Genomic DNA, 26,225 nt, shown 5'->3' on the forward strand with positions numbered 1-26,225 from the left:
CGGCACTTGTCTAAAGAGAACAAGCTAATATGCACAGAGGCTACTTGGCAACAATGAGAAAATGAAGACATCTCATTTAGTTAGTAATATAATATGATTATGGTTCATCGTTAGTCATTACTAATCTTAACTATGGTGATTATACTGTCATTTATATGGAGTTAAGGTGTAAGCTTTTTATATAATTAATGTTTCTCGATTGCGTTCAGTTCTATGTTCCTTCACATGGTAGCGTATCCTGTTTCATTTTGGGAACCACACCCTTTTATTTCTTCCCGTTGTCTATTCTGCTGACAACATCTCATTTCTCTGCTTCCCCATCTTCCATTTCTGTTTGCTCTTGCGCTTACTAGGCGAGCCCTCGAGGTGAGGCGATTCGGCCCCTTTGCTTGCTCTCAATTGATCCTCTTGTTTTATTTTATGTGAGATTTGGATGAATCGCTGATTTGTTGATGTGTGTTGATTAATTTTGATTTCCCACTCTGTTATCCACCCAATTTGGTTCATTTTGCCCTCGATTTTAGGTTAATTATGTGGAAATACTAATCCCCTGCCTATCCTTAGTATGATTGCTTCCTGTGTTGTACTCTATTTTAAATCTCTGCTAGAATTTCATTCTAGGGTTTGTTTTCTGGGTTATGTTCCCATAGAGGATTCAAGTTGTCTGAGGTTGATGATTTTGTTCCCCTTATCGTTGAGCTTTTGGAATTATGAATCCCATGCCTGTCCTTAGTATGATTGCTTGTTTCGTTGTCCCCTGTTGCCAATCCAACTCTCACCATTTTGATCTCAATTTCATAGTTGAACTCTTGTTTTGCTCTGCTTGCCTCTATCCTGATAAGTGATTTCACAGTTCTGTTAGGCAGTGAGTTGCTGACGATTAAGTGGTATTCCTCATTGTATTGATCTAATGTATTTGTTGTATGTGGTATATTCCATTTGGATTCCTTATCCTATGTTCCTCCTGATCTGAGTAGTGGAGCATTAAAAATTCATGTGTTATATACTAGTATTTTTTTCTAAATTTACATCCTAGGTTGCAATGTTGTGTATGAATTGTTGCTACCGTGTAGTATAGCTGATTAGATGCTTAATTATGTTCTGTTATTCAGATAGTGTTGGTGTTTCATACCCAACAACCTACCAAGTGGGTGGGGGATTGTTGGACCTGGAACTCGAAGGTAGAAGCGAGGACACAAGACATGGATTTATACAGGTTCGGGCCACCATAGTAGCGTAATACCCTATGTCTTGTTTGGGGTGTTGTATATTGCACCCTGCGCTTGGGTGTTGTTTGATGTTGAACCTCTTGGTGGTTATGAGGGTTCTCTTCCTCTAGGTACCCCTGCCCTCATTTATATACTTCAGGAGATAGGATAACTAGTTTGTTACAAGAAGGAGTCCTAGTAGCATTACATGGTACGAGTCGTAGTAGGATTACAGAGGAATCCTAGTAGGATACCGTCTTCTTCCTTCGTCACGGGTACTGAGGATCTATCCCCGACAGATAGCTCGTAAGAGACATAGAGATATAGGTGATTTTATCCATAGTGAATTTGACGAAGATGTTGATACCCATATGTTTGAAGAAACCTTTTCTAAAGCTGAAGATATTGAGATATATGGTGGCCATGATTCTGGTGATGAATGTAACCATACTGATGTAAGTTGTCTATTGTTATTTTTTTAACATTACTAGTTCATCAATGTATCTTTGGTTTACTACATGTTTTTCTATTGTTCCTATTTATCTTCATGGTGATTACATTCTTTCATAGCAATTGTTGACCAATTGATTATGTGGCTATGCAATATATTCATGCTGGTGTAATATATCCATGCCGCTATCAAAATCGTCAGTACAAGAAAATCAAGCTGTTGAAAAATAAAATGAAGAGGAGATTGACCAATGAGGTATGTAGCATTAACATAATTTCCATCCTTACATGTCACTTATATTATTTGACACATTTAGATCCTAATTTAGTTCATTCTTCTCGATAGTAGATCAACAAGCAAAAGTCTGTCAAGAAATCAAGATATGCCTTCACTTGTTTTTCTGTTACTGCATTCTCTAAGGTCATCAACAAATTGACTCCTAATCAGAGGAAGGTCATTGAAAAATATGGACTTGATTCTATCTTTCTATTCGACAAGTGCTTTGTTCCTAATAACTTTTCTAAGTGGGAAGCCAAACTTGTTGATTATAAATCTAGTGATATAGTTGTTGGTTCATTCTGTTCAATTCTGAAGAACTTATTTTTAAAATTATTATGAAAACATTTGTATACTATCGTTTGACCATGAACCATTCGCTTTACCATTTCAAAATTAGCTCCATCAGGAACTTCCAAATACGTCTCCTTCTTCTGTGAATTTCTTATTTGTTCCATTAACAACACAGTGTATGCACCCCGCAAGTTGAATGCAATTCAATCAGTAATTTAGGATCATCATGTTTTCCTTTTATTCTCAATCACCAATATATACATGTTTACTGTTAACTAATATGTTAAGATACTCATGTGGAATCTGTGTTTTAGCATGCCCATCAATTTGTAAGATCATCCCCCTATGTATTGAAATGCATCATTTTCAAAAAAATTAGTATGAATTAGTGTTAAAAATTTTATTTGGGAAGGTGTATTACATGTGCTTGTTGATACACATATGCATCTCCTTCATGATGTGTTGGTAGCTGTTGATTCTGTATTGCTCCATGTAGTTTTACTTTTGTACTGTGTTCCTGCCTCTTCAAAATTTAGCAAGATCCATAAACACAGTTCATTAAATTGATGTACAACTAGGTTCTATGTCTTTTACAGTGTCAAACTTGCTGTAATTTCTGCAATATGCATATGTAACTTATGTTCATACATTAATATTTCATATTATGAGTCTTTTGTATTATTTTGGACTTAATTTTAGTTGTAAGCAAAATAAATCACTTGGATAGGTTCTCCAAACTCTCCTCTTGATTGTTCAATAATTAATGATGTTTCTTGCCTTGGGATCTGTAGCTTTACAAAAATTTCCAGAGGCAACTCATACAGGTACATTTTAAACTTTTAGTTAGATGAATCTTACATATAAATATCTACATGTACTATCTGATACATGTCTGACTTTCCTTTGCTTTGGTAATTCATATTGATTCTTCTATTTGATTCCAACAAGCCACTGCTTTGTCTATATTCTTCCTAACATATTTTACAAAAGGTATATCTAACTGACAGTTTATATGTACTGCATATTCATGAGCAATAAAAAAGGTATTGGAGATCTCTCTTTCTATATATATGTGTGTGTGTGAATAACTATTTTCATACAAAAGTTTTATATCATATATATTAATCCTTTGCATCTGTACCTTTTCTATAAAGGGGTCATGCCAAACTCTATAGTCTCATAATGATTATTTTATCTTCTAAATCTCTATGAGCTAACCATAGTGTCATTTAATTGCACTTGAGATAGTTGAGATACTTTTTTGCTTACCATTTGTGAGATCAAAGTTTGAGAAGTAAAATTTTTCTACCAGGGAGACAAGAACAAGACATACAGAACAAGTAATTATCTGCTTGCCTCTTTAATTCTTCTTTCTTTGCATTGAAGACTATTTCCATCTCCTTCTTTTTGTCCGCACATTGGCTTCTTCTCCTTCTAATCTTCTCATCCTCTTTATCCCTAATATGCTTTTCAATTCTCGTCCTTCTTTTCGGTAGCCAAGTTTGGTTTTTATTTTTCTTTCTACTTTTCGCTTTCGTTGGTGTGAAACCCGATAAACCTCTCTACCTCCTCTATTGACGGGCTACTTTATTGCCTCCATCTGTATTTCTACCTCCTCCTCCCTCTGCTGTCTTCATTGCTTCTTCACTTTCACATCTCTACATCTGATACTTTTGCTGTTGGTACAAGCTGGAGAACTTGAGGAGAAACTGCAGAGGCCGGAGAACTCGAGGTATGGTCTCCATTCATTTCTCTTCTTTTGTATGTTGACCTAAACATTCATTTTATTTTGACAACTCTGCAGACTCAGTTTCTTCATTGGATCATCTTATTTCTTTTGATTCTTGCCATGACCTGTACAATTTTTCAGGTCCTTTTCTTATTGACTTCCATGCTTATTCATGTTCATCACCTATATACTTTCTCTGCTAAAACAGTTAGTTCTATCAACATGATGTCTAGTTTTCCCCTTTTTTCAGAGCTATTTCTTGTTCTTTCTATCTAAATTCTAAATCTGCATTATTTGTTCAATTTTGTAGGTATTGTGACTGCAAGATGGCTATGATCTCCAAGGTACTATCTTTACTGATTCAATTGGTTATTTTTCTCATAGAAAAATTGTTATGCAAATTAAGAATGGAGCAAATACTTATGGATTTTGATCTTTTTCTCTTTTATTTCATCTCACGAATATCTTGCTAGCTTTGTTTGCATATGTGATTATTGTTATGGTTTCTGTATATAAGTATTTTCCTTATCTAGGTATCTTTATACTTTTCACTAACAATATGACCCATTACTATGATAGAATATATGATGAAGGTAGCTATCACTAAATTGTTCCTGTTCTCAATGATAACCCAATTTATTTAAATATCACATACCGTGTCATCTATAATATGCGTGCTACATCATTTACAGTACAAAACTGATTCATTTACAGTGCTTTAATTACTGTAAAATGTATAACTTTGTTATGTAAATATGGGTTTGCATTTGAGGGGTTGCATACTTGCCTAAAAATATTTGTTATTTTATTAACTATAGAAAACAATATGTAGGTTGGATTTGTATTTGAGGGGTTGCACACTTACCCAAAATATTTGTTATTTTACTAACTACAAAAAAAATATGTGCATTTGTTTATTTTGGACATTTTTGCATTATTTTTTAGCTGGTTTTTCTCTATACGAGTCTATTCTTTAAGGTTATTCTTTACCTTTTGTTTGAATTAATTCTTTATAGTTCCATCCTTTGTTTGTCATGCTAGATACATGTTCTAATTTGTGTTCATTTTCCTTTTTCTTATTGACTTCTGAAATGTCATTTTTGTGAGAAGGCCTTTGTTAGGGATGATGTTCAGATGACCAGGGATAACATGACTTATCTCGGTATCCAAGAAGGTGTTCAGGAATGTCTTTGGGGGTTTCATTGACCACCCAAATTAACCTGGTAATCTGCATTTCATAGAAAAAAATCTGTTAAATCTGATTAATCTGCATTGAGTTATGGGAATCTGAAATTTCTGATTTGTCAATTTGCTTCTATTTGGGGGTTTCCTTGACTACCCAAATTAATCCGGTAATCTGCATTCTATAGAAACAAATCTGTTGTATCTGATTAATCTGCATATAGTAATGAGAATATGAAATTTCTAACCAATTTGCTTATATATGGGGTTTCAATAACCACCCTAATTATCTGGTAGTCTGCATTAGATAGAAATTATGTCTAAAGTATCTGTGCAATCAACATATATATTTAGGAAACCTTAACAATCTACTTAGCTGCATTCATATTCTTTTTTATCAGATCCGAAACTATCTGATATTTGTTGTTTTATGATCTGTGATTTGTCTTGTTTTTCTATCCCTGATTTATGATAGTAAGTCCTTAGATGAGCAAGGATTCCAGTAGGCTGGTAGTGTGTTGTTGATTGGGGTTGGTCTGGGTAATTGTGTCGATGCCCAAGTCGAATTTGTTAGTTGATTGCCTGATTTGTTTGGTGCCCCCTTTCTGATTTGATTGGGACCTCCCCTTCCACCTCCTTGGATTAGTTGCTGCTAGTTGGATGGGTGATGTTTTCTGGGTATTTGGATTTGGATCCCTTTAATTTGTTTCCGATGGCTAGTCAGATTTACTCCTTCACACCTCCGGTTAATGAACTTTTTTCATCTGCAAAATTCATATGCCAATGACAGTGAGAGTGATGGTTTTCATGAATCGATCTTATGGAAGGAGTTATCTTTTTTTTCCTCCCATGATGTTATCTTGAAAATTCTAAACTCTCCCTCATGCCAAATTAGTTGCCTAGGTTAAGTACATGAAAAAATTACTGTTATGACAGTAGGTATTCAGGTGTCATTTCTATATCCGTCACATGTAATTTCTATGTATTTGAGACTTATATTCTTTTTTGTCAATTCTCCTATTGTATCCATGTCATAGGAGTATGATTAAAAGCTGACTGGCTGCTTATTTTTTATACGAGTATGATTAAAAGTTGATTGGCTGCTCATTTTTAAGTTCCACTACATTTACTCATTGACTGCGCGCACGCTTAACATTGATTCAACGACTGCAATGAATTTTCCATTTGTATTTGTGGGGTTCCAATAGCTCCCCCAAATCTGTAGTTTTGGAAACCTACAAAGTATTTGAATAAGTCTGAGCTTTGTGTATTTGAGACTTATATTCTTTTTTGTCAATTCTCCTATTGTATCCATGTCATAGGAGTATGATTAAAAGCTGACTGGCTGCTTATTTTTTATAGGAGTATGATTAAAAGCTGATTGGCTGCTCATTTTTAAGTTCCACTACATTTACTCATTGACTCCGCGCACGCTTAACATTGATTCAACAACTGCAATGAATTTTCCATTTGTATGTGTGGGGTTCCAATAGCTCCCCCAAATCTGTAGTTTTGGAAACCTACAAAGTATTTGAATAAGTCTGAGCTTTGTGAGCTTTTTTTTAATTTCTGTCAGCTACATCTGTGCGGTTCAAATACCTCCCCCATCATCTATCAATTTGGAAACCATAGAAATATTTTGAAGAAATCTGCCCTTTTCTGAATTTTTGAAATGGTGACATTTGCATATGAGGGGTTTAGCTAGCTACCCCAATTTCTGTACCTTTTGAAACCATAGAACTATTTTGAATTAGTGTGCATCTGATAATTTGTTTAAAGTATTTTACATATGTAGAATCGTTTGTTATTTTGAATATCTGCCATTTGTCTTAATGCTGTTGTGCTCTAGCTCCATTTATTGACCATTATGAATCAATACCTTTTGGAACCAGTCCATATATTATATTATTTTTATTTGGGAAAAGCTAACCATTATTTGAGCATTGTGACACTCCATCACTCGATTTTGGAGCTGGCCGATCTGCCTAGGAGTTGTTTCTGACCCTTCAATGGTTAGGTGGGCTGCCCGGTGGGATTCTTTTTTCTTCTTCTTCTTTACTGTTTCTAGGACCCAGCAAATGTCCTGCTCTTTTCGGATGGGAAGAGCTGCATCTTGAAGTTGCAAGTCATTTCGTACTCCTCTCTTTGGTTTCAGTCAGGTGTGGCAATTCCCTGGCTTCACATTTTATTGGCTGTGTATAGTGCCCCTTACTTGAATTTACTCTGATAATCTCACTGTCAATTTATTGTATTGAAGCTGTAATCAAACAAATACTAACAATATTTTGCTTCTACATTTAAACAACTAGTATGTAAAACATAGCTAGCAGTTTGTAATTAAACAAAAATGTCAGCTTCTACTTATGGTCTATGCAATCAAAGAACTACTAGCTTGCTTCCTACTATATGATACTGTAAAAATGGTTAGTTTGGTTTTTGCATTGTGTTTTGTTGAAAATGTCAGTTTCTTCCTACTATATGATACTGTAAAAATGGTTAGTTTGTTTTTTTTGCATTGTGTTCTGTTGAAAATGTCAGTTTCTTCCTACTATATGATACTGTAAAAATGGTTAGTTTGATTTTTTGCATTGTGTTTTGTTGAAAATGTCAGTTTCTTCTGCATATTGTCAGACTGCTAATTCTTTTTTGCTGACTGTTAATAATTTATGAAGCATGTGGTGTGAAGTCACATGTAGAGATTTTTGTTCACAGTTGCATCTCTGACCATGAAAAAGTCCACAATGTCCAGTATTTACCAATAATATATATCAATGAATCTATTTTTATGCTTTATAATTATATGGCTATTTTTCTCCTGATGCTAATGCGTTATGCACCTGTGATCATATACAGTGTTTTGACATTATTTTTACAGTGATTATCTTGCTGCTAGTTTGGTGTATTGACACTGTCAAACTGTCAATGTTGTTCTGAGTCTAAGGTTTTTGTACGCATCAAGTCTGATTTTTTTCATTGTCTGCATCAGCATGATGTCTTTTTATCTCACAAAATTTATCCTTTTTTCCCCAGATGGCTTGCAACTATGAGGCTTGTCAATTTTGAGAGGGGGTCTGTTGAATGTGTAGTACTCCTTCGGAATTGCTTTGTGCTGGCTTCGGATTTTGCATCGGTTAACCCCCAACTTGGTGATGCTTTGGTGAACAGGGTAGCGGTGATGATTTGCATATGGTTTTTTTATGCACTCCCCTCTACTTCTGAAGATTTGTAAATCATAGATTTTGAATGAATCTTTGTCATCTATGTCATTTGCAGGCTATCTCATTTTGCATTTGAGGGTTTCATTACACCCAACTACTTTTGCACTTTTGCAAACTATAGCTATTTTTTGGATAATTCTGTACTATATGTCTCTTTGATGTTTCTCAATTTTTTTATATATCCGTGTGTTTCTCAATTTCTGTTTTTATGTCTACTTTTGTCTTTCCTTTTTTCCAATTACTTGACAATAATTTTGCATATCTGCATTCATCTTTTTCTTTGATAGTTTTCCTCATTTCACTTTTCTGGGGCTCCATCACTTTGACTTATTTTCTGTTTGATTTTGTTAAATTGTTGTCTGTTTTGGTTTCCCCTGCTGGTTGGTTGAAATTTGGGTGAGCAGCTCTTATTGCTCACTTCGAATTTTGATCACCAGAAGTTTTGGGTGATTTGGTGGTCCAGATCACATGAGTGAAAATAGGACCCAAATCACTCAGATTTTGTTCCATCATTGATTTGGCTGATTTGATCTTTAAAATCACTCGGGTGATGGAAGGCCTCAAATCACCCAAGCATGGTATAGACAAATCTTTTTTTAAAAATGCTAGGCACGTCAGAGCATGCACACAAGCTTTACTATAGCTAATTATAGCATATGCCTCAAAAGACCTATAGGTACATGCATGGATCATGAGATCAAAGCCAATTTCCTAGTGGGATATCCGATCCTATCCCAGTCTCATCAATCCGATGCCCCCTGAAAGTCAGCACATACTTGGATTTCAATTTTCAACCATTATCCTCGCTAGGAAAATTCGTCCATTAGACTCAAGAGTTTAGACTTCATTCAAATTTTATAGAGAAACCAAATGCACGTTTCCTTCAGTTTTTTTAAAAAATATCCTTCAGATTTGTTTGGAGCCCCAGGATTAAAAATTAGTCCGATGTTTGGAAAAAATAAGCTAATTACAAAACTAATTGCACTAGTCATGGTTAATTGATGAGTAGAATATATCGATCCTAATTAGTCATGATTAACTCATGTGGTGCTACAATAAACATGGGCTAATCTTGAACTAATTAGAATTAGTAGATTCTACTCATGAATTAGCCATGAATTATGCAATTAGTTTTCCAATTACCTTATATTTAATAGTCAATCAGGAACCCAACGTCGGACTAATTTTTCAGTCCCGAGGCTCCCAACAGGGATTTAAAGAAAAAAACAAGTTCGCATGTACTTGTACTCAGCTACTTCAGAAAGGACGGGCCTTGTTTACTTCACTTCCAACTCCCAACTTTAGCACTATGCAAAAAAAAGATTTCCCATCACATCAAACTTGCGGTACATGCATGGAGTACTAAATGTAGATGAAATTAAAAAATAATTGCACAGTTTTGTTGTACTTTGCGAGACGAATCTTTTAAACCTAATTAGTCAATGTTTGGACAATAATTCACAAATACAAACGAAACGCTACATTGTGCTATAGTGCCAGCACAGTAATTTTGACCCTCCAATTTTAGCAACTAAATAAGGCCTAGACCCAATCCGTACTTACGCAGACAAGGTTTCACGTGCCTGGCAAGGAGATCGGGACCTGCATGGCAGAGCACAAACCTAACCTAACGGTTCGTTTATGATCGACGCCATGGCATGCACCAACGGGCATTATCATGACACTGTTGACCCGACAGATTGGCCTGTCAGACTCAGATGGACAAGGGAAACGCCGCGAGTGGCGTTTCATGGGTGGATTATTGCGCGCGCCCACAAAGATCTCTGGAATCCGATCGCGACGCGCTGATGAGCCACGACGTCTGCTAGCTAGACTAGCTGCAGGAGTGGGGCTTTCAGGCATGCTTCGACATGGGCTGTGTCGGCCACTTTCTTCGATCAGGTCATTGTGACGAATCGTGTGCATGCCGATTCCATCCGTCCTGCAGTTCATCACCACGACACCACCACCACTACCGGCAGTGCCAAACTGCTAGGGTATAGGGATCGATCGAACTGGAGCAGCTTGCGACGCATCGATCGAGCACCTTCTGGAGTTTTCCAGACCTCATCGGCGTGGAGGAAACTGGAAGGATTACGCATGGGCACCTTGTACCCAAACAGTGACGTGGCGAGAATACTCGCATTCTTGTTCCTGAATAAAAGAATCTCTGCGTTTTATTCCAGCCGGGCTTCCTGCAAGACTCCTAGGCCATGTTTAGTTCCCTCCAAACTTTCAACTTTGACACTATGTAAAAAGAAGATTCCCCATTACATCAAACTTGCGGTAAATGCATGGAGTACTAAATGTAGACGAAATCAAAAATTAATTGCACAGTTTTGTTGTACTTTGCGAGACGAATCTTTTGAGCCTAATTAGTCAATATTTGGACAATAATTCACAAATACAAACGAAACGTTACAGTTGCGCATTTATGGCAAAATGTCAATTTTGTCACTTCCAAATTGGGAACTAAACAAGGTCTAGGTTCGATTAAGGCGTCCATCTTTTATTTTTTCTTAAAAAACCTAGGCATCACCCGAGCGTTTCTGGTGGCCTCGTCACCCGAATTTGCCACCTCCGATCATTGCTAGCTTTGTTTGTCTTTCGTCTGATCTGATCTAGCCGGTGGGCAAGTAGCGTCGGAGTTATGGATCCAGTAGTCTACCGAAGGTTAACCAGACGGTTGATTTCTAGGTGAGGATAGTCACGAAATCAAGAACTCGGTGGTAATCACAAGAATACGAAGGAACATGAGGTTTTAGATAGGTTCGGACTTCCGGAGAGTAATTCTTTACATCCTGTATACGTGGATTGTATTGCTCAGTATGAGAGTCAATGTTTCGTTGTTCGTTACCCTTAGGGGGCGCCCTTGGCCGTCTTATATAGTCTGGCAACCAAGAGCTACAAGTCGGTTTGAATCTAACCTACTCGGTATTACATGGAAGGTAATCTAAGTCGGATTACCATACCGTCTCATAGTATCCAGGTAGATTTGGACAGTCTAGTTGCCTTGCCGTGTACTCCAAGTAACTTCATGTCCTTGGTCCGCATGCTCTGGTCGTGCAAGCCTACTTGTCAGGTTCGATCAGTATCCTGGTTGGTGGGGACCCGTAGGGTACCCATATCCCTCAAGCCCCCGAGCGATGTGTAGGCGAACAGTAACTTGAGGTCGTCGCAATGAAGCTTGAAATGAGGTCGGCTAAAGCTGCGATGGCGTCATGGTGACGAAGAGGCTGCGCAGTGCTAAAAAAAGAAGAAAAAATCTGAGTGAGCGCAAAGCCAAAGCGCAGAGCGAAGGCGAGTGCCGGACTGATGGAAGTCGGCGTCCAGCAGGTCGAAGCAACGGGTACAGAGGGCGTCGCAAGACGCACTCCATAGGAGTAGCCCTCGAGCATTGAAGTGATTAGGATAATCTGTCTAATGGTCAAAGAAGAAAAAGTTGATCCCAAAAGCAAGTCCAAGTGCCCGAGCACAAAGATAGACAAAGCCACGGAGGCACACCGACCAAAATTAGGTGCCCAACCCCCAAAGTCGAGGACTGGCGGAGCCGCAGAGGCACACCGACCTAAAATAGGCACCCAGCCCCCGAGCGTGGGAGCCGGACGAGTCGTCAAAGTACGCCGAGTCGCCTCCCACCCCGAGTCAAAGAGGTCGGTCGGGCAACTGGAGGTGCACCGAGTGGTCGTCGACGCCTAGCCCCTGAGCCTGGGAGCCGGACGAGTCATGGAAGCACGCCGAGTCGCTTCCCACCCTGAGCCAAAGAGGTCAGCTGGGTGTCGGGAGGCATGCCGAGTTGTCTGTGGCGCCCAGCCCCTGAGCCTGGGAGCAGGACGAGTCATCGAAGTACGCCGAGTCGCCTCCCGCCCCGAGCCAAAGAGGTCGGCTGGCTTGAAATCAAGATGTCAAAATAAACATAGAGTCTTTTTTTTTATGGTACTCAAAATAAACTTAGTACAAGGAATATTTTGTGAAGGAAGTCTATGATTCTCCCTTCCTACGATTGTGTCCTGTGCTCTCAAGGCACTGAAGAGACCCTCTTTCACCTACTGCTTGGGTGTTATTTTGCACAACACTGTTGGATCCATACTGGACTGTTTGTAGACCTTCTTGCAGACCCATATGATATCCTGGAAAGCTTCAAACTTCATTTACAAGTACCTTTCTTTATGGAGATCATAATCATTATGAGTTGGTGTCTTTGGTTAGCTAGAAATGATTGGATTTTCAAGGGCATTCCTCCATCTATAACAACTAGTTTGCAAAACTTCAGTTTCATTTTTACTCAAGTTATACTTCGAGTAAAAGAAACTTTGAAAGCTCCTATGTCTGCATGGATAGAGCAGATTGTGTAATCTTTTTTTAATCTTTTTTGTTTCTTAAGCCTTGTGCTTTTCTTGTACCTTGTTTTCTGTAAATTGTCGTAATATATATAACCAATAGGGAATTCTTTCCCCTCCTATTTCATCAAAAAAAAGAAAGGTTGGCCGGTTGACGGGAGGCAGCCGAGTCGGGACCTGTAAAATAAATCTTGCGGTGTATCAATCTGTGTGATGAAATATGTGATGTAATGAACTTAATCGTATGCGGTCCGAGAAAAAGATGCCCTATCCCTCCTTTGGCGCGACAACGTGTAGCTAAGGCATGTAGCCGCTAATCGGCTAGCCTTGCCTGACCAGTGTTCTGCTAAGAGCGGATCTCGAGCTTGTAGGAGGGGTGAACGCAAGGTTGTCTAGATTTCACGAGTTAGGACACCGATCACACGAGTTAGTTATGTAGCCTCAATAGGGGGAGGAGAAGGAAGCGGGACCCAGAGGTCGGTGCCTAGAGGAAGCCCCCAGGTTTGAGAGCGAGTGAGCTGTTGAACAGGTCGGACAGCCCCGCGAACATCAGGAACAGCTCGGGAAAAAATAATAAGGCGGTAGTTACGCAAAAAGAACTTGATGGGTTTTATTTATTTAATAAAAGGGAGAAAAGAATACATAGCTTTTAAGTCCGAATGGTAGAAGCGTCGCAGGTGCTCGATGTTACATGGATTGGGGACGCTTGAGCCGTCCACCCACTGCAGCCGGTAGGTGCCGGGTTAGATGACCAGTGAAGACACGGAGGCACGTCAAGTCGCGTCCCACCCCAAACCAGAGAGGTCAGCCAGACAACAGGAGGCACGCCGAGTAGTTTTTAAGCTGTCAAGGTAATAGGAATCCGTTAGGGTTGGTCCCCGATCTTTCGATGAGAGGACGTGGGATAACTCGATTGGTGGATGGAGACGACGTTCACGGCCCGACTACAGCCTTCCAAGCTGCGCCTTAGCAACCGATACACCACCTCCAATGGATGTCGCGATTTTGTGGAGCGCGTCACGCGGGCACTAGGCACTCGTCCTGCAAACAATCGAAAAACTAGCAAGAACAAGTATAACAAGTACTGAATTTACTAGATGAAGACGAAGATTTCAATCTTAATCTCAATAAGGTGGGGTTCCGAAGACAAGAAGACAGACGGCTGATCCAGCACGCGCGCTTAAGCGAGAGCTAAGCTTAAGCGAGAGCTAAACTTGATCTAAACAAAACCCAACTGTTCTTGGTGGTGGCTAAGGGGTATATGAAGGTGGGAGGATGATCACTAGGGTGTTGGGGTTGTGCTACAACCCTAGAACGCGTCCCTATTGGACCCGACTTGATACACGGCCCATTAGGCCAAATTAAAGTGACGTAGCACCAGAAAACCTCTCGGTAGTAAATCGGTTATTGCGACCGCCTCAGATCAGATATGGACTTGAGTGTAGATCCATATGAAAATAGACTTCATAACGAATCCGTGAAGTACTTGAACTCCCTAATCCGAGTCCGTATGCGACCGTGGTGACCATCACAAGTTGGTACTATTCTGGAGTCCGAATCCAGCCTGCGCGAGTCCTTTTCTGTTTCGGTCTTCTCCCTAGTTCCTAACCAAAATAAGAATGCACGCATCTCCATGGTCTAAATAGGATGTACATGAACTCAAAAGTGAACTTACTTGATGATTAAGTTGATGAGCACGGGTAGAAGTAATAGGACCAAAAACTGGTACTTGTATAGGCGTGGATGTATTGTTGATGTTGATGTCCTCATCATAAGGGAGGATAAAAAGATCATGTAGCATGAAGTAGAATATCTAAAAATTGAACAACTTGAAAATTTAATTCGCTGTAGAAGTAAATTCTTACACGTCCTGTGTTATAGCTCAGGTAATTTTCCCTGTCTTGTAGGTCAGATAATTTTCCCTGATGACCAAGGAGAGGACGACTTGTCTCGGGGCTAACTCGATGGGATGAGTCAAGATCTTATCTCTTTTGCTCTGTTTTGTGGGCCTTTTTGTCAGTGTCTTATCTGCTATTAATTCGTTCAGCTCCAATCTCCATATAGGCCTTGTTTAGTTTTCCTTTTTCCTAACTTTGGCACTATGCAAAAAGAAGATTCCCCATCACATCAAACTTGCAGTACATGCATGGAGTACTAAATGTAGATGAAATCAAAAATTAATTGCACAGTTTTGTTGTACTTTGCGAGACGAATCTTTTGAGCCTAATTAGTCAATATTTAGACAATAATTCACCAATACAAACGAAATGCTATAGCCGTATTTCCCTTTCCCCTTCCCGTCTGTTCCTGCGAGGTGATCAGGCAGAAGCCGCCGAGGTGAGGCGATTCGTCCGCCCTCTGTGCTTTCCTCCTGATTTTTCGTAGGGGCGTTTAGTATTTTCCGTGGAATCATTGTTGTTTGGTATTTAATTCCATTCCGTGGCCAATTTCGTCCCTAGGGTTCATATTTGTATGATCTCGTTTTGGTTAGATTTGGTAAATCAGCAGGGGATTCGAGGGGCTCAATGGATTTCCCGCGGGTAGATTTATGAGTTAGCTCCCATCCCTGTTACAGTTCCCGTTTATTTGGTTGTGGTAGTAAGTAATTTTGCTTTTTGTGCCCCTTGGGTTACTGTTCTGTACGATCCTCTTTCAATTTTTCTCTCTTTTTTTCAGTTGAATCAATTTGGTATGTCTGTAGGGATTCTATTGGCTTGATCGATTTTTTTTTACGGTACCTGCATGAGCTTAATCTTGCTCTAGTTCTGTTAGATCCCCCTGTTGTTCAAATTTGTTTCGGCTACTAAATCTTAGTAAGATATCGTTGTTCCGAGGTTCTAGATCATATTTATCTAATCCAGTAAATATTCTTGTGCGCCCGATGGGTTGCACCTGTGCATGTCTGTAGCTCCCCTCCCCCCTATTGCAGTAATTCAAATTTGTATATGGGCTTGATTCCGAGATCAGTTTTTGGGAACTCATATGTATACCTGTTGTCTGCCAAACAGTGTATTTAGATATTCATCAAGGCCATGCATTCCCCCATCTGTTTGAATCCGAGAGTTCATTTCCTATCATTGACAATATATCTTGTAAAATCTAAGGGTTTCATAGTATTCAATAAGATATTTTTCTCCTTGCATCTTCAAATATGGTCCAAATACACATCAAAGTTAACACACACCATTCATTTACAACTCTAGTGTACTGCATTTACAGTTATAATATCACTGGCAATTCTACTGTATGGATATGGAAGTGTGGTTATGTGGTCAGTTGTGCTATTATTTTGCTTATGTCTGTTCATGTATCAGTATGAGTCAAAGATTAATTTTCACTTGAGCAGCTGGCAAGACATACGTCCCTCTTACATGATCATTTGCTAAATATGTGGCGGGCATTATATTAGCTCAACTTATTTCTGTAGCTCATGCCAAACAAAGTGGGGGAGGAGAAGCTGCATCTGGCTATGATGACCATCCATGTGTTGCGGGGATGAGCAGATTTCTTGACCGCAACTCCTAATATCTTGTATATTTTACTTTGTGGATGGTCGTAGTAGGGATCATGCTTGCATTTGTTCAAATTTGAATGGAGTAGTATTGCATGCCATTCTAATTATAGTTTTTCAATTGCTACACTAGTATAAAATTGACCTGTAATTCATTTTTTATTTATTAATACTTTCCCCTCAAATTTTCTACTGTCTAGATAATGATTAGACCATTCTCTGTTCCTTAGCCATCATTTTCAGGACAGTCTATTGCATAATTTATTATGCACTATAGTTGCTCCCTGAATCTTAAGTGTTGTTTGTTGAACTGCTTTTGGTGATCCTCACTGCCATCACAAGGTATCTGATATTTCGTTATAAAAAAATGTATCTGATACAAGTTGTTGATGTTAGCATTAACTTCATTTAATTACAATATTTATAAGTTTCTTCACTTGCTTAACTTCCATGTGGGCCAAGAGATCAAGCTGCCAGTTTCTTTCCTTTTTTTAAGAGAAGCTGCCAGTTTCAAGTTCAGATGTATCATCATACATGTTGTCTGGTAATGGCTCCTGCAAAATGAATGCTAAGTTTCTCCCATCTCCTTCAATTCAAACTGTTATAGTCCCATTTTTTCTGAACCACAAGGTTTGCAGTTGACACCACTAATATTTTACAGCAAATTATTCATGAGTATTGCATCATGATAGATTGGATTTTTACCATTGCTCCAATCTTTATTTGTTGGATCTAATTAAGCACCCAAATAATTTAGTCTATTTGCATTCCACTGAGGTTATCTGATGGCAGTGGACTCAACAACCGTTTCATGGTTACTTTTTGTGCTTTGGAGAATATTGTTGGATCTACAAGTTTTTCAGTTCTTTATTGCAATTTAACCTGTGCGCAACTATGGTTTCAAAGGTACAATTCATTTACACTTCAATTGTATTTTATTTACACTGACGACATTACTGTAATTTCATATATGTGCATGTGTAATTGGTGTTTTTGTGTGCATACAAGGTATATTTGTTCACTATATTGGTGCTGGTAGTTCATTTCTTATTAATAGATAATAAGTTTTGAAATTTCAAGGTTTTCTAGCCTTTTCATTATGTAAATTTTGTGAAAAAAATTACTACCTGTTCAGTTTGATGCACATATGCTCCTGTTTCATTGCGTCTATGTGACTCAGCTATGAATTGATCCCTGCAACACTAGTGGTCTTCTTGGTTCCTGCAACTGCTGGTATGGTGCTATTTGCATCAACTAAAATATACAGGATTCATGTACAATTCAATTGTACTCCATTTACATGGACAAAATTACTGTGATTTCTCCTATCTAAGGCATAAAATTTGTATATGTAGGGATTCATTACGGAACCATAACATTTGTTATTTTACTGACAATAGAAAAAAAAATCCAAGAATCTGTTCATATTTTAGTCTTGCTGATATTCCTTTGCTTATCTTTTTTGCATATGCACGGTTTCATTAAGCAACCATAAAATTTGTTATTTTACTGCAATAGAAAAAATCTGAGAATTTATTCATATTTTAGTCTTGCTGATATTCCTTTGCTTATCTTTTTTTTGCATATGTAGGGTTTCATTACGGAACCATTAAATTTGTTGTTTTACTGCAATAGAAAAAAAATCTGAGAATCTGTTGTTTTCCCCCCAAATCTTAAGTGTGTAAGCTTTTGATTTGCATGTGACTGAAACCATATTCTAATATTTTCTTTTGTGTGCAGGTTTGCTCTTAGATCATCTCCGCAACTTTGTATATGTGCTGCTTCCTACTAACGAACAAGCTTCCATGCTGCATAGACGTGTGTAAGATACCGGTGAAGATCAAGTTACCTTTGCTGCTGTTGTCAAAGTCAAGATTCAGCCTTGTAATTTAGACAACACTGCTCAACTTGTTGTTAGGAGGCTTTACATCTGAATGTTTGTTCAGGCCCTCATTTGTTTTCTTTGCTGTTTACTCAAGCAATGTAAATATGCTATCTTTGTATTATGTCAGACTCATAAGCTTTTTTTTTGGGAACATATGGACATTATCTAGGCTCATCAGACATGGTGTCATGTACAAATTTAGATACTTGATTGTGAAGCTCATATCATAACGGACTCAATATGATCACGCCCAATTTAAATTTCTGTCTTGGCACGATATGAATGTGTTCAGTAGCTGTATTTTCTGTAGAAGCTATAGCCTATCCTCAATTTTGGTGTTCATTTTTTTGAGCCGCCTGATTCTGATCTGAAAGGTCAGAAAACCGGGTGTCAGATGGCCCCGAAACACACGATTTTTGCTCCTCCACTTTTCAGGTGTTTTGGCTGTTTCAAATGCTCGGGTGATAGGCCCCTCCGAAACGCTCGAGTGCGGGGTAGACGCTCCCTTTTTTTTTTTCCTAACTTTAGGAGTAGGTGAGAGTGTGCTTTGATTATGGCCTAAGCTAAACCACCGTCGCATCGACCGGCTAGTCAAAATGAAAACACATGCTGCGAATGGTTTCCCTGCAGATCGATCTTACGGAAGCAAGTGACGTCCGTTGGCTGACCACGAGTTGTTGATACGCAAGACCAAGCGCATTTGACGAAGAGATCGATCGATGCTGCTAATCAACTCAAACTCAAACACAACACGCGTGTGATGAGGAAAAGTCTCAACGCCAAAGGCAGCGGCTAGCTTATACACATGCACAACCAAAGTCCTCATCATAACGCACAAACACTCGATCGTACAAGGGATGGTAAAAAAGATCAAACCATCTCGCGAGCTAATCTAGTTTCACCTGTCTAATTAGCGAGCAACTGTTTTGTAGTGCAACGATCGAAGCACGCCTAGCTAGGTAGTTAAAGCCAGCTCGCTAGCAGAGCACGTCCTTGAGGAGCTTGTACCTGCGGGCTCTCCGGCCGCCTGCCTCAAGCTCGCCGCCGGTGACCTTTCCCGCGCCCTTGCCGCACCCGCTGATGGTCGGGAACGCCTGCTGCTCGCTCCTGCCTTGCGCCGCTGCCGCCGCCTGCTGCTGCTTGCTGCAGCCCGACGCTGCCGAGGAGTTGTACGGCCGCTTCTTCCCGCCGCTGCCGCCGACGTCGTCGCTGAGGCACCAGTCGCAGACGCCCGCGCCCGCCTCCGCCGGGGCCGCGTCGCCGTAGTAGTTGGTGCAGTAGCTGCGCGCATGCATTGGAAGGAACGAAAATATGGTTAGTCCGATGACGAAGGGAAGTAGCTGGACGGACTCAATGGAAGGACGATGAAGTCGTTGGGCCGGCGTACGTACGAGTGCTGGAAGCGGCGGCGGCAGCGGGCGCAGCGGAAGAGCTTGTCGGCGAAGCCGACGTCGCCACACATGGAGCACACGGTGGTGCCGGCCATCGGCGGACACGGACGGAGACGCGCGTCAGCGTGGACCGGACGGTAGCCGCGCGCCGCCTATTAGCCTTGGAGAGCTGGAGGCCGGAGAGAGGAGAAAGAGATTCGCGTTCGCGCGCGCGGTGGCAGCGCAAAGGAGCAAGGCCGGATCGGAGGGAGGACGAGGCTTTAAATACTGATCCGAGAGCGAGGGATGTCGATGGAGGCAGCAGGGAGAGATCAGATCGTCAGATGGGCGGGTGGGCCCCGGCAACCAGGTGTGAGGTCGCCGGAGGAGCTGTGGGGCCGGGTAGCCGGGCGGGACGGGGAGGCGGTCCACGTGTCCCAGCGTCTATACGTGCGTGTAAAGGCAGGAAAAAAAAAAGGTGTGGTGCATCTTTAGTAGTCCTCCTGTCTCCGATCCAACCATCGTGCTTGGAGAGTTGAGAAGAACATAGTCTCCAGTGCTCCGATCTTCTTTTAACTTTTCCATTTCCCATAATTATTAGGACAACCCAATAATTCACCCAAACTCTCTCTGAATAAAGGAAGAGCTGTGACTATCCTAATACAGTAGTTGGATTGGGACGAGATTACTAGGAGCTTGCAAAAGTAATTCTTCCAATAACGATAAAAATAATATTGTGATATCCTATTAACTGGTATTAAAAAAATATTTATTAGAAACTACTAGAAACTCTCGACCCCTTCCCTTCCCCTAACCCCATAAGGTCACGTTGTCAGCAAAATATCTCTAGAGATGGAGCAGATGGAGTTCTTTGACTAGCAATTATTCTATCAATGTGTCATTCTTTATGCATACTTTTAATTAAAAGTAAGTAATTCAGATAATGGGAATCTAATAACACCAATTTTATATCCTAAAAGTTGTATACTAATCACATATGCTTGTCTTAAGGGAAAAATACACCATAGATTCTTGAACTCTAGTCGAGATTCACCGTAGTAGCTCGATTTTGCTGGAGCAGATGGAGTTCGTGACTCGAGTAGGTAAGCAAGAAAATACACTCCCTGTATAAGATAAGACTGAATCTCGCTGCATATAGGAAGAGTAGTTTTTTGAGTGTGGAGAAGATAAATGCTTGAGTAAAGTAGAGCATTTGTTGCTCCCTCCGTTCCAAAATATAGATCGTTGTAGGTTTTATTCTAGATACATTGATGTTACTATGTATCTAAATGTAGAGTTATGTATCTAAATATAGAGTTATGTTTAGATACATAGTAAAATTTATATACCTAGAAAAACTAATTAAAACACCCTACATTTTGAAACGGAAGTTGTACATTGGTTCGACTGTTCATGAAATCGTGGGAGCAATCCCGCACCTTGAGGAGGAAGGGAACCAGCAACCGATTAGGTCGCTCTGTTTGTACGTGTACGAAATTAATGAACGATCAGCGTGGATGGAGTACACACTATTAAGCCTCTAGTACATGGTAGTACACGGACGCCATGACGACTTGGAATGCAACGTGATAATCTGTGGTTGGATGTACGTACTACCTTGACGCGCGCGAGCACACAGTACCGGATCCCCTCTCGAGAGAACTCGATCCTTTGCTTAGAGGAGACGACACCTCGCGATCTTACATTTGCATTGGTTTTTGCTGGTCTACGTAGCGTAGTAAGCTCTCGCCTTTATTTTCTTCTGTTCTGTCTGTCGGATCGCGCGCGCTTGCATGTACTTGTACGTACGTTGTATGGGGATCGAGTATGGGGGGTCGAGCGATGCGCGCGCTACCCGCTAGATCTAGCACGGGCGCTGGGCGGCGGCCTGCTGGTGCCGGCCTCATCCGCGGGCAGCAGCTGCAGGACAGGACCGCAAGCGCGGGGGTAATGGCGCGTGGACCGAGTGCGGCGTGCCTGCCGTGCCCCGGGCGCCCGAGCCCCGCGGCGCCGCGCCGTCAGGTTACTATTACGGCATGTGCCCGCACCGTCGGATTTGATTAGGGGTAGTACATTACACGCACATGAAACGCTGACGCCCACGGCAGGTAGGCGATGCCGATCGGTTCTTCGCTGTCGCGGAACAATCCAGAGCTTGCTCCTGTGGCCTGCGAGGACGACGAGCGATCGGGAGCGAGCGCGCCCGGCCCGCCTGTCGATGAGCTTAGTACGTGAGAGCACGCCGCCTGATCCAGTGATCCACTGATCCTGCAGCGAGCGCACAGGGTGTGGACCGCGCGAGTGGGGCGGGTAGCGCTGAGCCCAGCGCATGGCACCGCCTCATTTGCCTGGTTTGCCGTCGGACGGATGCGATGCGAGGCGATCCTCTGTTTCTGTAGCCTGCAACTGCAAGCAACAACGAGATATGGCCGGGCAGCATATACAGGGAGGGCAATAAAGCAAGAGATACTTGTAGCAATATCCATGGAACGTTGTAGATGATGACCGTACGGCGGCTGCTCGTCGAGCCGGGAGGGCAAGATATTTTTGTGGGTCTCTCCCCGGCTAGGCGGCTAGCGTACCCTGGTGCAGCATGGAGGAGGCTCGGCTTTTCAGGAAAAGCCCCGGGAGGACCTTCCCTTTTGCTGTTGCGGCAGTGGCGCAGGCGCGCAGCGCTGGTGCATCACGTTATTACTCCCATGATTCCATCTCTTTTCGCCATGCCCAACTGTTTCTTAACACGCACGGCAAGTTCCATATTTTCATCAGTCTAGCTGCCGTAAAACAAGACATCACTCGACCGAGACACTGGGTAACAGCCAATTTCAGCAGCTACCGACTGAAAACGGCACACACATTAAGTGCTGGATTGATGAGCACTTCATGTGTTTAATTTGGGACTTTTTTTAAACCTTACAAATGCAGTTAAATTGGAATGGAGGGAGTGGATCCAAACCAACGACGGATCCTATTTCCTTCCTCTTCTCTCCTTTGTCCTTTTTCCTTCCTCTTCCCTTTCTTCTTCTCCCCCTTCTATTTTCTTACTTCTTCCTTCTCAAAAATAGAAAAGAAAATTAAGAGGAGCTCCAATGTTTGTAGGTTGGTAAGGAGGCCCATTGTGTTGCCATGAAACACACAAGAAGATGAGGTCGACTATTGGAGATAGTACTCACATACACAATATAAACAATGAGGAGGTTGAACGAGGCACCACAATTGCTGGCTGCGCGACTTCAATTTTGTAAGTACCGATTTCAGTGACAGGATAAATAGCAATTAATATTCTCCACGACTCCACCAACTCGTGGAGTTGTAGAAGTCCAAAAGGATATTCTGAACTCTTCTTAAGAGGGGAGCTCCTACGTAACTTCCGTACGTTAGCAAGGTCTGCAAACACACAGCCCACCACGGCCCGATCTGCAGCAAGTAGTGCGCAGGAAGCAAGGCCCAAGCAGCACAACAGCGGCACAGAGAAGATACGAGGATATGATGGACAACCAAACATACTGGTGGCAGGGGTTTATTTTTTTTATAACCTGTATCAATAATTCAATATTATTGTAAATATTTTTGACCTAGTATGTTCAAAATAAATTAATGTAGTCAACAATTTAAACTACTAGATTCAACATGTACTCAAACTTACTTCAACGAATCTAATAAACTAGTTCAACATTTTATATGCAAATGTTGAATTAGTATATCCAAATTGTTGAATACACACATTTAAAATGTTGAAACAGTACATTTCGAATGTTTCTTTTTAAAAAGTATTTAAAAACTTAAAAATATATTCATATCGGATCTTGATTTGATGTATAAATTCTAACTAAGACCATGGTTTAAACGGATTTCAAAAAGGATTTATAGTTTGGAAGAAAAATGAATTCAAAGATCAAAACCAAAAGGAATATAGCTAGTTAACTCATGCATACACCCACCCATGTGCCGTCAGCTGTCCAGCTGCACCCTGCTTGCTCTCCCACCAGCTTCAATCGCGTTCGTTCATTTTGATCGGTACAAATCTCAAACAATGGAAGTTACGTAGTAAAAAAAATTCCGGACTGTACAGGATTTCCGTCTTAAGAGTCCATAAAAGCCCAATACGATCTACCAAGGTCGAACCCACATCGGCCCATTAATCCCCCAAACAGGTTCCCGTTATAGTGGGCTCGACGGCCCAGCACTCCCATTCCCTCTCTCCAAGGAAAGCGAACCCCATTCCGATCCTTGCAATCCGTGGCGCCGCCGCCGCCGCCGCATCGCATTCCCCTGACGCCGAAACCTAGCTCCTCAATCATCACCGCCCACCTCTGACCTCTCCCCTCCCCAGTCCCCGTGAGATGGCCTCGACATGCTTCCGCGCCGCCGCTCGCGTGGCCTCAGCCGCCAGCCGGTCGGCGGCCGCCGCCCGCTCCGCCCCCTTCGCCGCCGGCCGCGCCGCCTCCTCCGCTGCCCGCCGCGCCCCTTGCTTCTCCAGGTGACGGTCGCCGTTCCTCTCTCTGTTTTTCCCTTGTTGCTGGCGCATTAGTGCCGTGAGGGGCGTTAGTGCCAGATCTGTAATGGATGGACTGTGGCGGTGTGCAGGATACCGGTGGAGCTCGGGTGCTGCGCGGGGTTGTCGCTGCTGCCGCTGCACAGCGCGGTGGCGGCGGCCAGGCTGACGTCGCGGCTGAGCACGGACTCGAGCTGCCGCGCTCTCTCTCAGGGTATCCTCTGTCGCACCTATCCCGGGCTTTAACATCGTAAGATTGTGCTCTTGTCTGTGTTTGCTTTCCATTTGGGTGACAACCGCGCTCGTGTATTTTGTTTTCCTAAACGCGAGTCGATTCATAGTTAACTGCGTGCTTGAAGAAACTGGTGTGCTTGTTTGATCTGGACACAAATAAATGCCACTCATTCTTCTGCTCTAACAATATCATCCTAACAATTTTAGCTGACTAGTGACCATGTTCTACATTTCCCTTAATGTTGTCTGCTGCTCTATGCAGTGCTCAATACATGATTGCCTTATGGACTCTGAATGGAAAGTACGTGTAAAAAATGAAGCCTTGAACGCTGAATGCACGCACCTTTATTTGATGGCTATATATTTAAACGGAAATGAAGCCTTGAATCTATTAGATGATTCCAGTATTGTGATTCTTGTGCATATATAGGAATTGTCTAAAGAAAGCCTTGCCGGATTTCCCTATAATAACTTTGGAACAATAATTTACTAGTTATGTTGAAATTGTGTGCAGTATGATGAATTTCCCTATTCTCTTTCCTCCCACAAGGATAATTTTCTTTGATAGGTAGGAATAAGACTGTAGCCGATTACCTAATTTTTTAGATTACAGTCTCTGTATTGAGGCTGTTTAATTGCTCAAGATGTCTCGTATGTTCATGTTCCTTAGAGAAAATTTTCAATCATTGCTTGTATGGCAAGACAAGATAGTGTTTTGCATGCCATACAGTTCCTCAGATTCTCTTATCCAAAAATATTCTTTCGTGAGTTGAGGTCAATTAAGTAAGAAATTTGGTTTCTGCAGGCACTGCTGCAGGCACATGATCTTGCTAGTTCTTGAAAGAATTTACTGGGAGCTTGCTGTTTTGCTTCATGCTATCATGAAGAATGAATACTTAACATGCGAAATTGTAATGGGAGACTAGAGTTATGTTATTTAGCTAGAATTACTAGCTGCCTCTGTTGAGGAATATCTTGATGCAATAATGTGGCATCCTTTTTGAATGTTTTACACGGTAGTTGATCAGTTACTTGAGTCAATGTCTGGGTGCAATGCTGAAATTATTGTTTATGTAAGCCTGTTCTGGTTTCTTTCTTTCCTTTTTTGCATTTTTATTTGAGACTCATGTTTGCATCTTGAGAGAGCTGCATGCTTGCTTGATATTTTTATTCAACAGAGAATTTTAATCTGGTCGCCGTTGTAGTTTACCATATGATCACTCTTCTTTTCTCAGATGAAAATGATGGTACGTGAAACATTTACGCAATGTCTTAAGGTGGGTGCTTGGATATTTGGCAATGATGCGACAACCACATTTTAGTCATAGAGCTTATGCTTTAGAGCCAAACTTGTGAAGTCTTTTTGTTACTGTCGGGCCTCACATGCAATGCAACACTGTATGCTTCACACTTATAATTGAAGAATGATTAAATGTCCAATCCTCTGATTTATGCTTTATTTCTTCTTTTTTATATAGAGATGGGTCTATCTGTACGAAGGTGATAAACCGCTGGAAGACCTGCTCATGTCTTGCTATTGGACTGAAATGATTTTTGTAGAGTAGTTATCTAAATGAACATCTGGAGCAGTACTCCTTTTTACCCTATCTACAAATCTTGGCTACATAAGGTTGTTCAAGGTTTTGAGCTGATGCCTTGTGATTTCCTTCGATAAATAACATGCAAGGATGTCTGGGCTGTATTTGCTCAGTACAATTCCAAACGCGATTCTGTTATAATGCTAGAGAAGAATGAACTGATAATTGTGTTTATGATTTGGTATTATTGCATATGCTATCGGTTCCTTTAAATTCGGTGAATGAGATCGCCAGGGAATACTTGGAACCTCGAAGTTAGCTTTGGTTGTTTCCTTCAGTTTTGTACACCTTTGGACGGAAGTCTCCGTATGTGTTTGTATCAGGCATTGGAGTTCTTCATTTGAGTTCGATAGGATGCGAGCTTTAGGCTTCTAGCCACATGGCCCACATGGCTATGGTTGAAGTTCGGCTGTCAGTTTCTGTCTAATCATATA

At 41.1% G+C, this 26,225-nt stretch overlaps 2 protein-coding genes and 1 long non-coding RNA gene across 9 annotated transcripts; 2 read left to right on the forward strand and 1 right to left on the reverse strand.

The window, feature by feature from the left end:
- The first annotated feature begins 14,983 nt into the window (after nucleotides 1–14,983).
- On the forward strand, nucleotides 14,984–18,243 carry LOC111256706. Its single transcript, XR_002676940.1, has 2 exons — nucleotides 14,984–15,035; nucleotides 16,126–18,243. It is a non-coding gene; the product is annotated as an uncharacterized LOC111256706 (long non-coding RNA).
- Nucleotides 18,244–18,855: 612 nt separating this feature from the next.
- Nucleotides 18,856–19,700, reverse strand: LOC101753554. The gene is made up of 2 exons (XM_004953293.3): nucleotides 19,486–19,700; nucleotides 18,856–19,375 (listed from the first exon to the last, which is right to left on the reverse strand). Exons 1-2 carry the CDS (start codon nucleotides 19,578–19,580, stop codon nucleotides 19,072–19,074), a joined length of 399 nt encoding a protein of 132 aa, XP_004953350.1. The 5' UTR covers nucleotides 19,581–19,700; the 3' UTR covers nucleotides 18,856–19,071.
- A 3,933-nt stretch (nucleotides 19,701–23,633) lies between these two features.
- On the forward strand, nucleotides 23,634–25,985 carry LOC101753977 (protein NUCLEAR FUSION DEFECTIVE 6, chloroplastic/mitochondrial-like). 7 transcript variants are annotated; one of them, XM_022824425.1, is made up of 4 exons: nucleotides 23,634–23,944; nucleotides 24,052–24,173; nucleotides 25,429–25,470; nucleotides 25,672–25,985. In XM_022824425.1, the coding sequence occupies exons 1-3, from the start codon at nucleotides 23,808–23,810 to the stop codon at nucleotides 25,446–25,448; spliced, it is 279 nt and encodes a 92-aa protein (XP_022680160.1). In that variant the 5' UTR covers nucleotides 23,634–23,807; the 3' UTR covers nucleotides 25,449–25,470; nucleotides 25,672–25,985. The 7 variants fall into 7 exon arrangements, with proteins under 7 accessions (XP_022680160.1, XP_022680157.1, XP_022680154.1 ...); XM_022824422.1 differs by lacking the exon at nucleotides 25,672–25,985 and having other exon boundaries at nucleotides 25,429–25,652; XM_022824419.1 differs by lacking the exon at nucleotides 25,429–25,470 and having other exon boundaries at nucleotides 23,635–23,944.
- The last annotated feature ends 240 nt before the right edge of the window (nucleotides 25,986–26,225 follow it).

The sequence above is a fragment of the Setaria italica genome, chromosome I (assembly GCF_000263155.2).
Source record: "Setaria italica strain Yugu1 chromosome I, Setaria_italica_v2.0, whole genome shotgun sequence".
Classification (NCBI taxonomy): Eukaryota; Viridiplantae; Streptophyta; class Magnoliopsida; order Poales; family Poaceae; genus Setaria; species Setaria italica.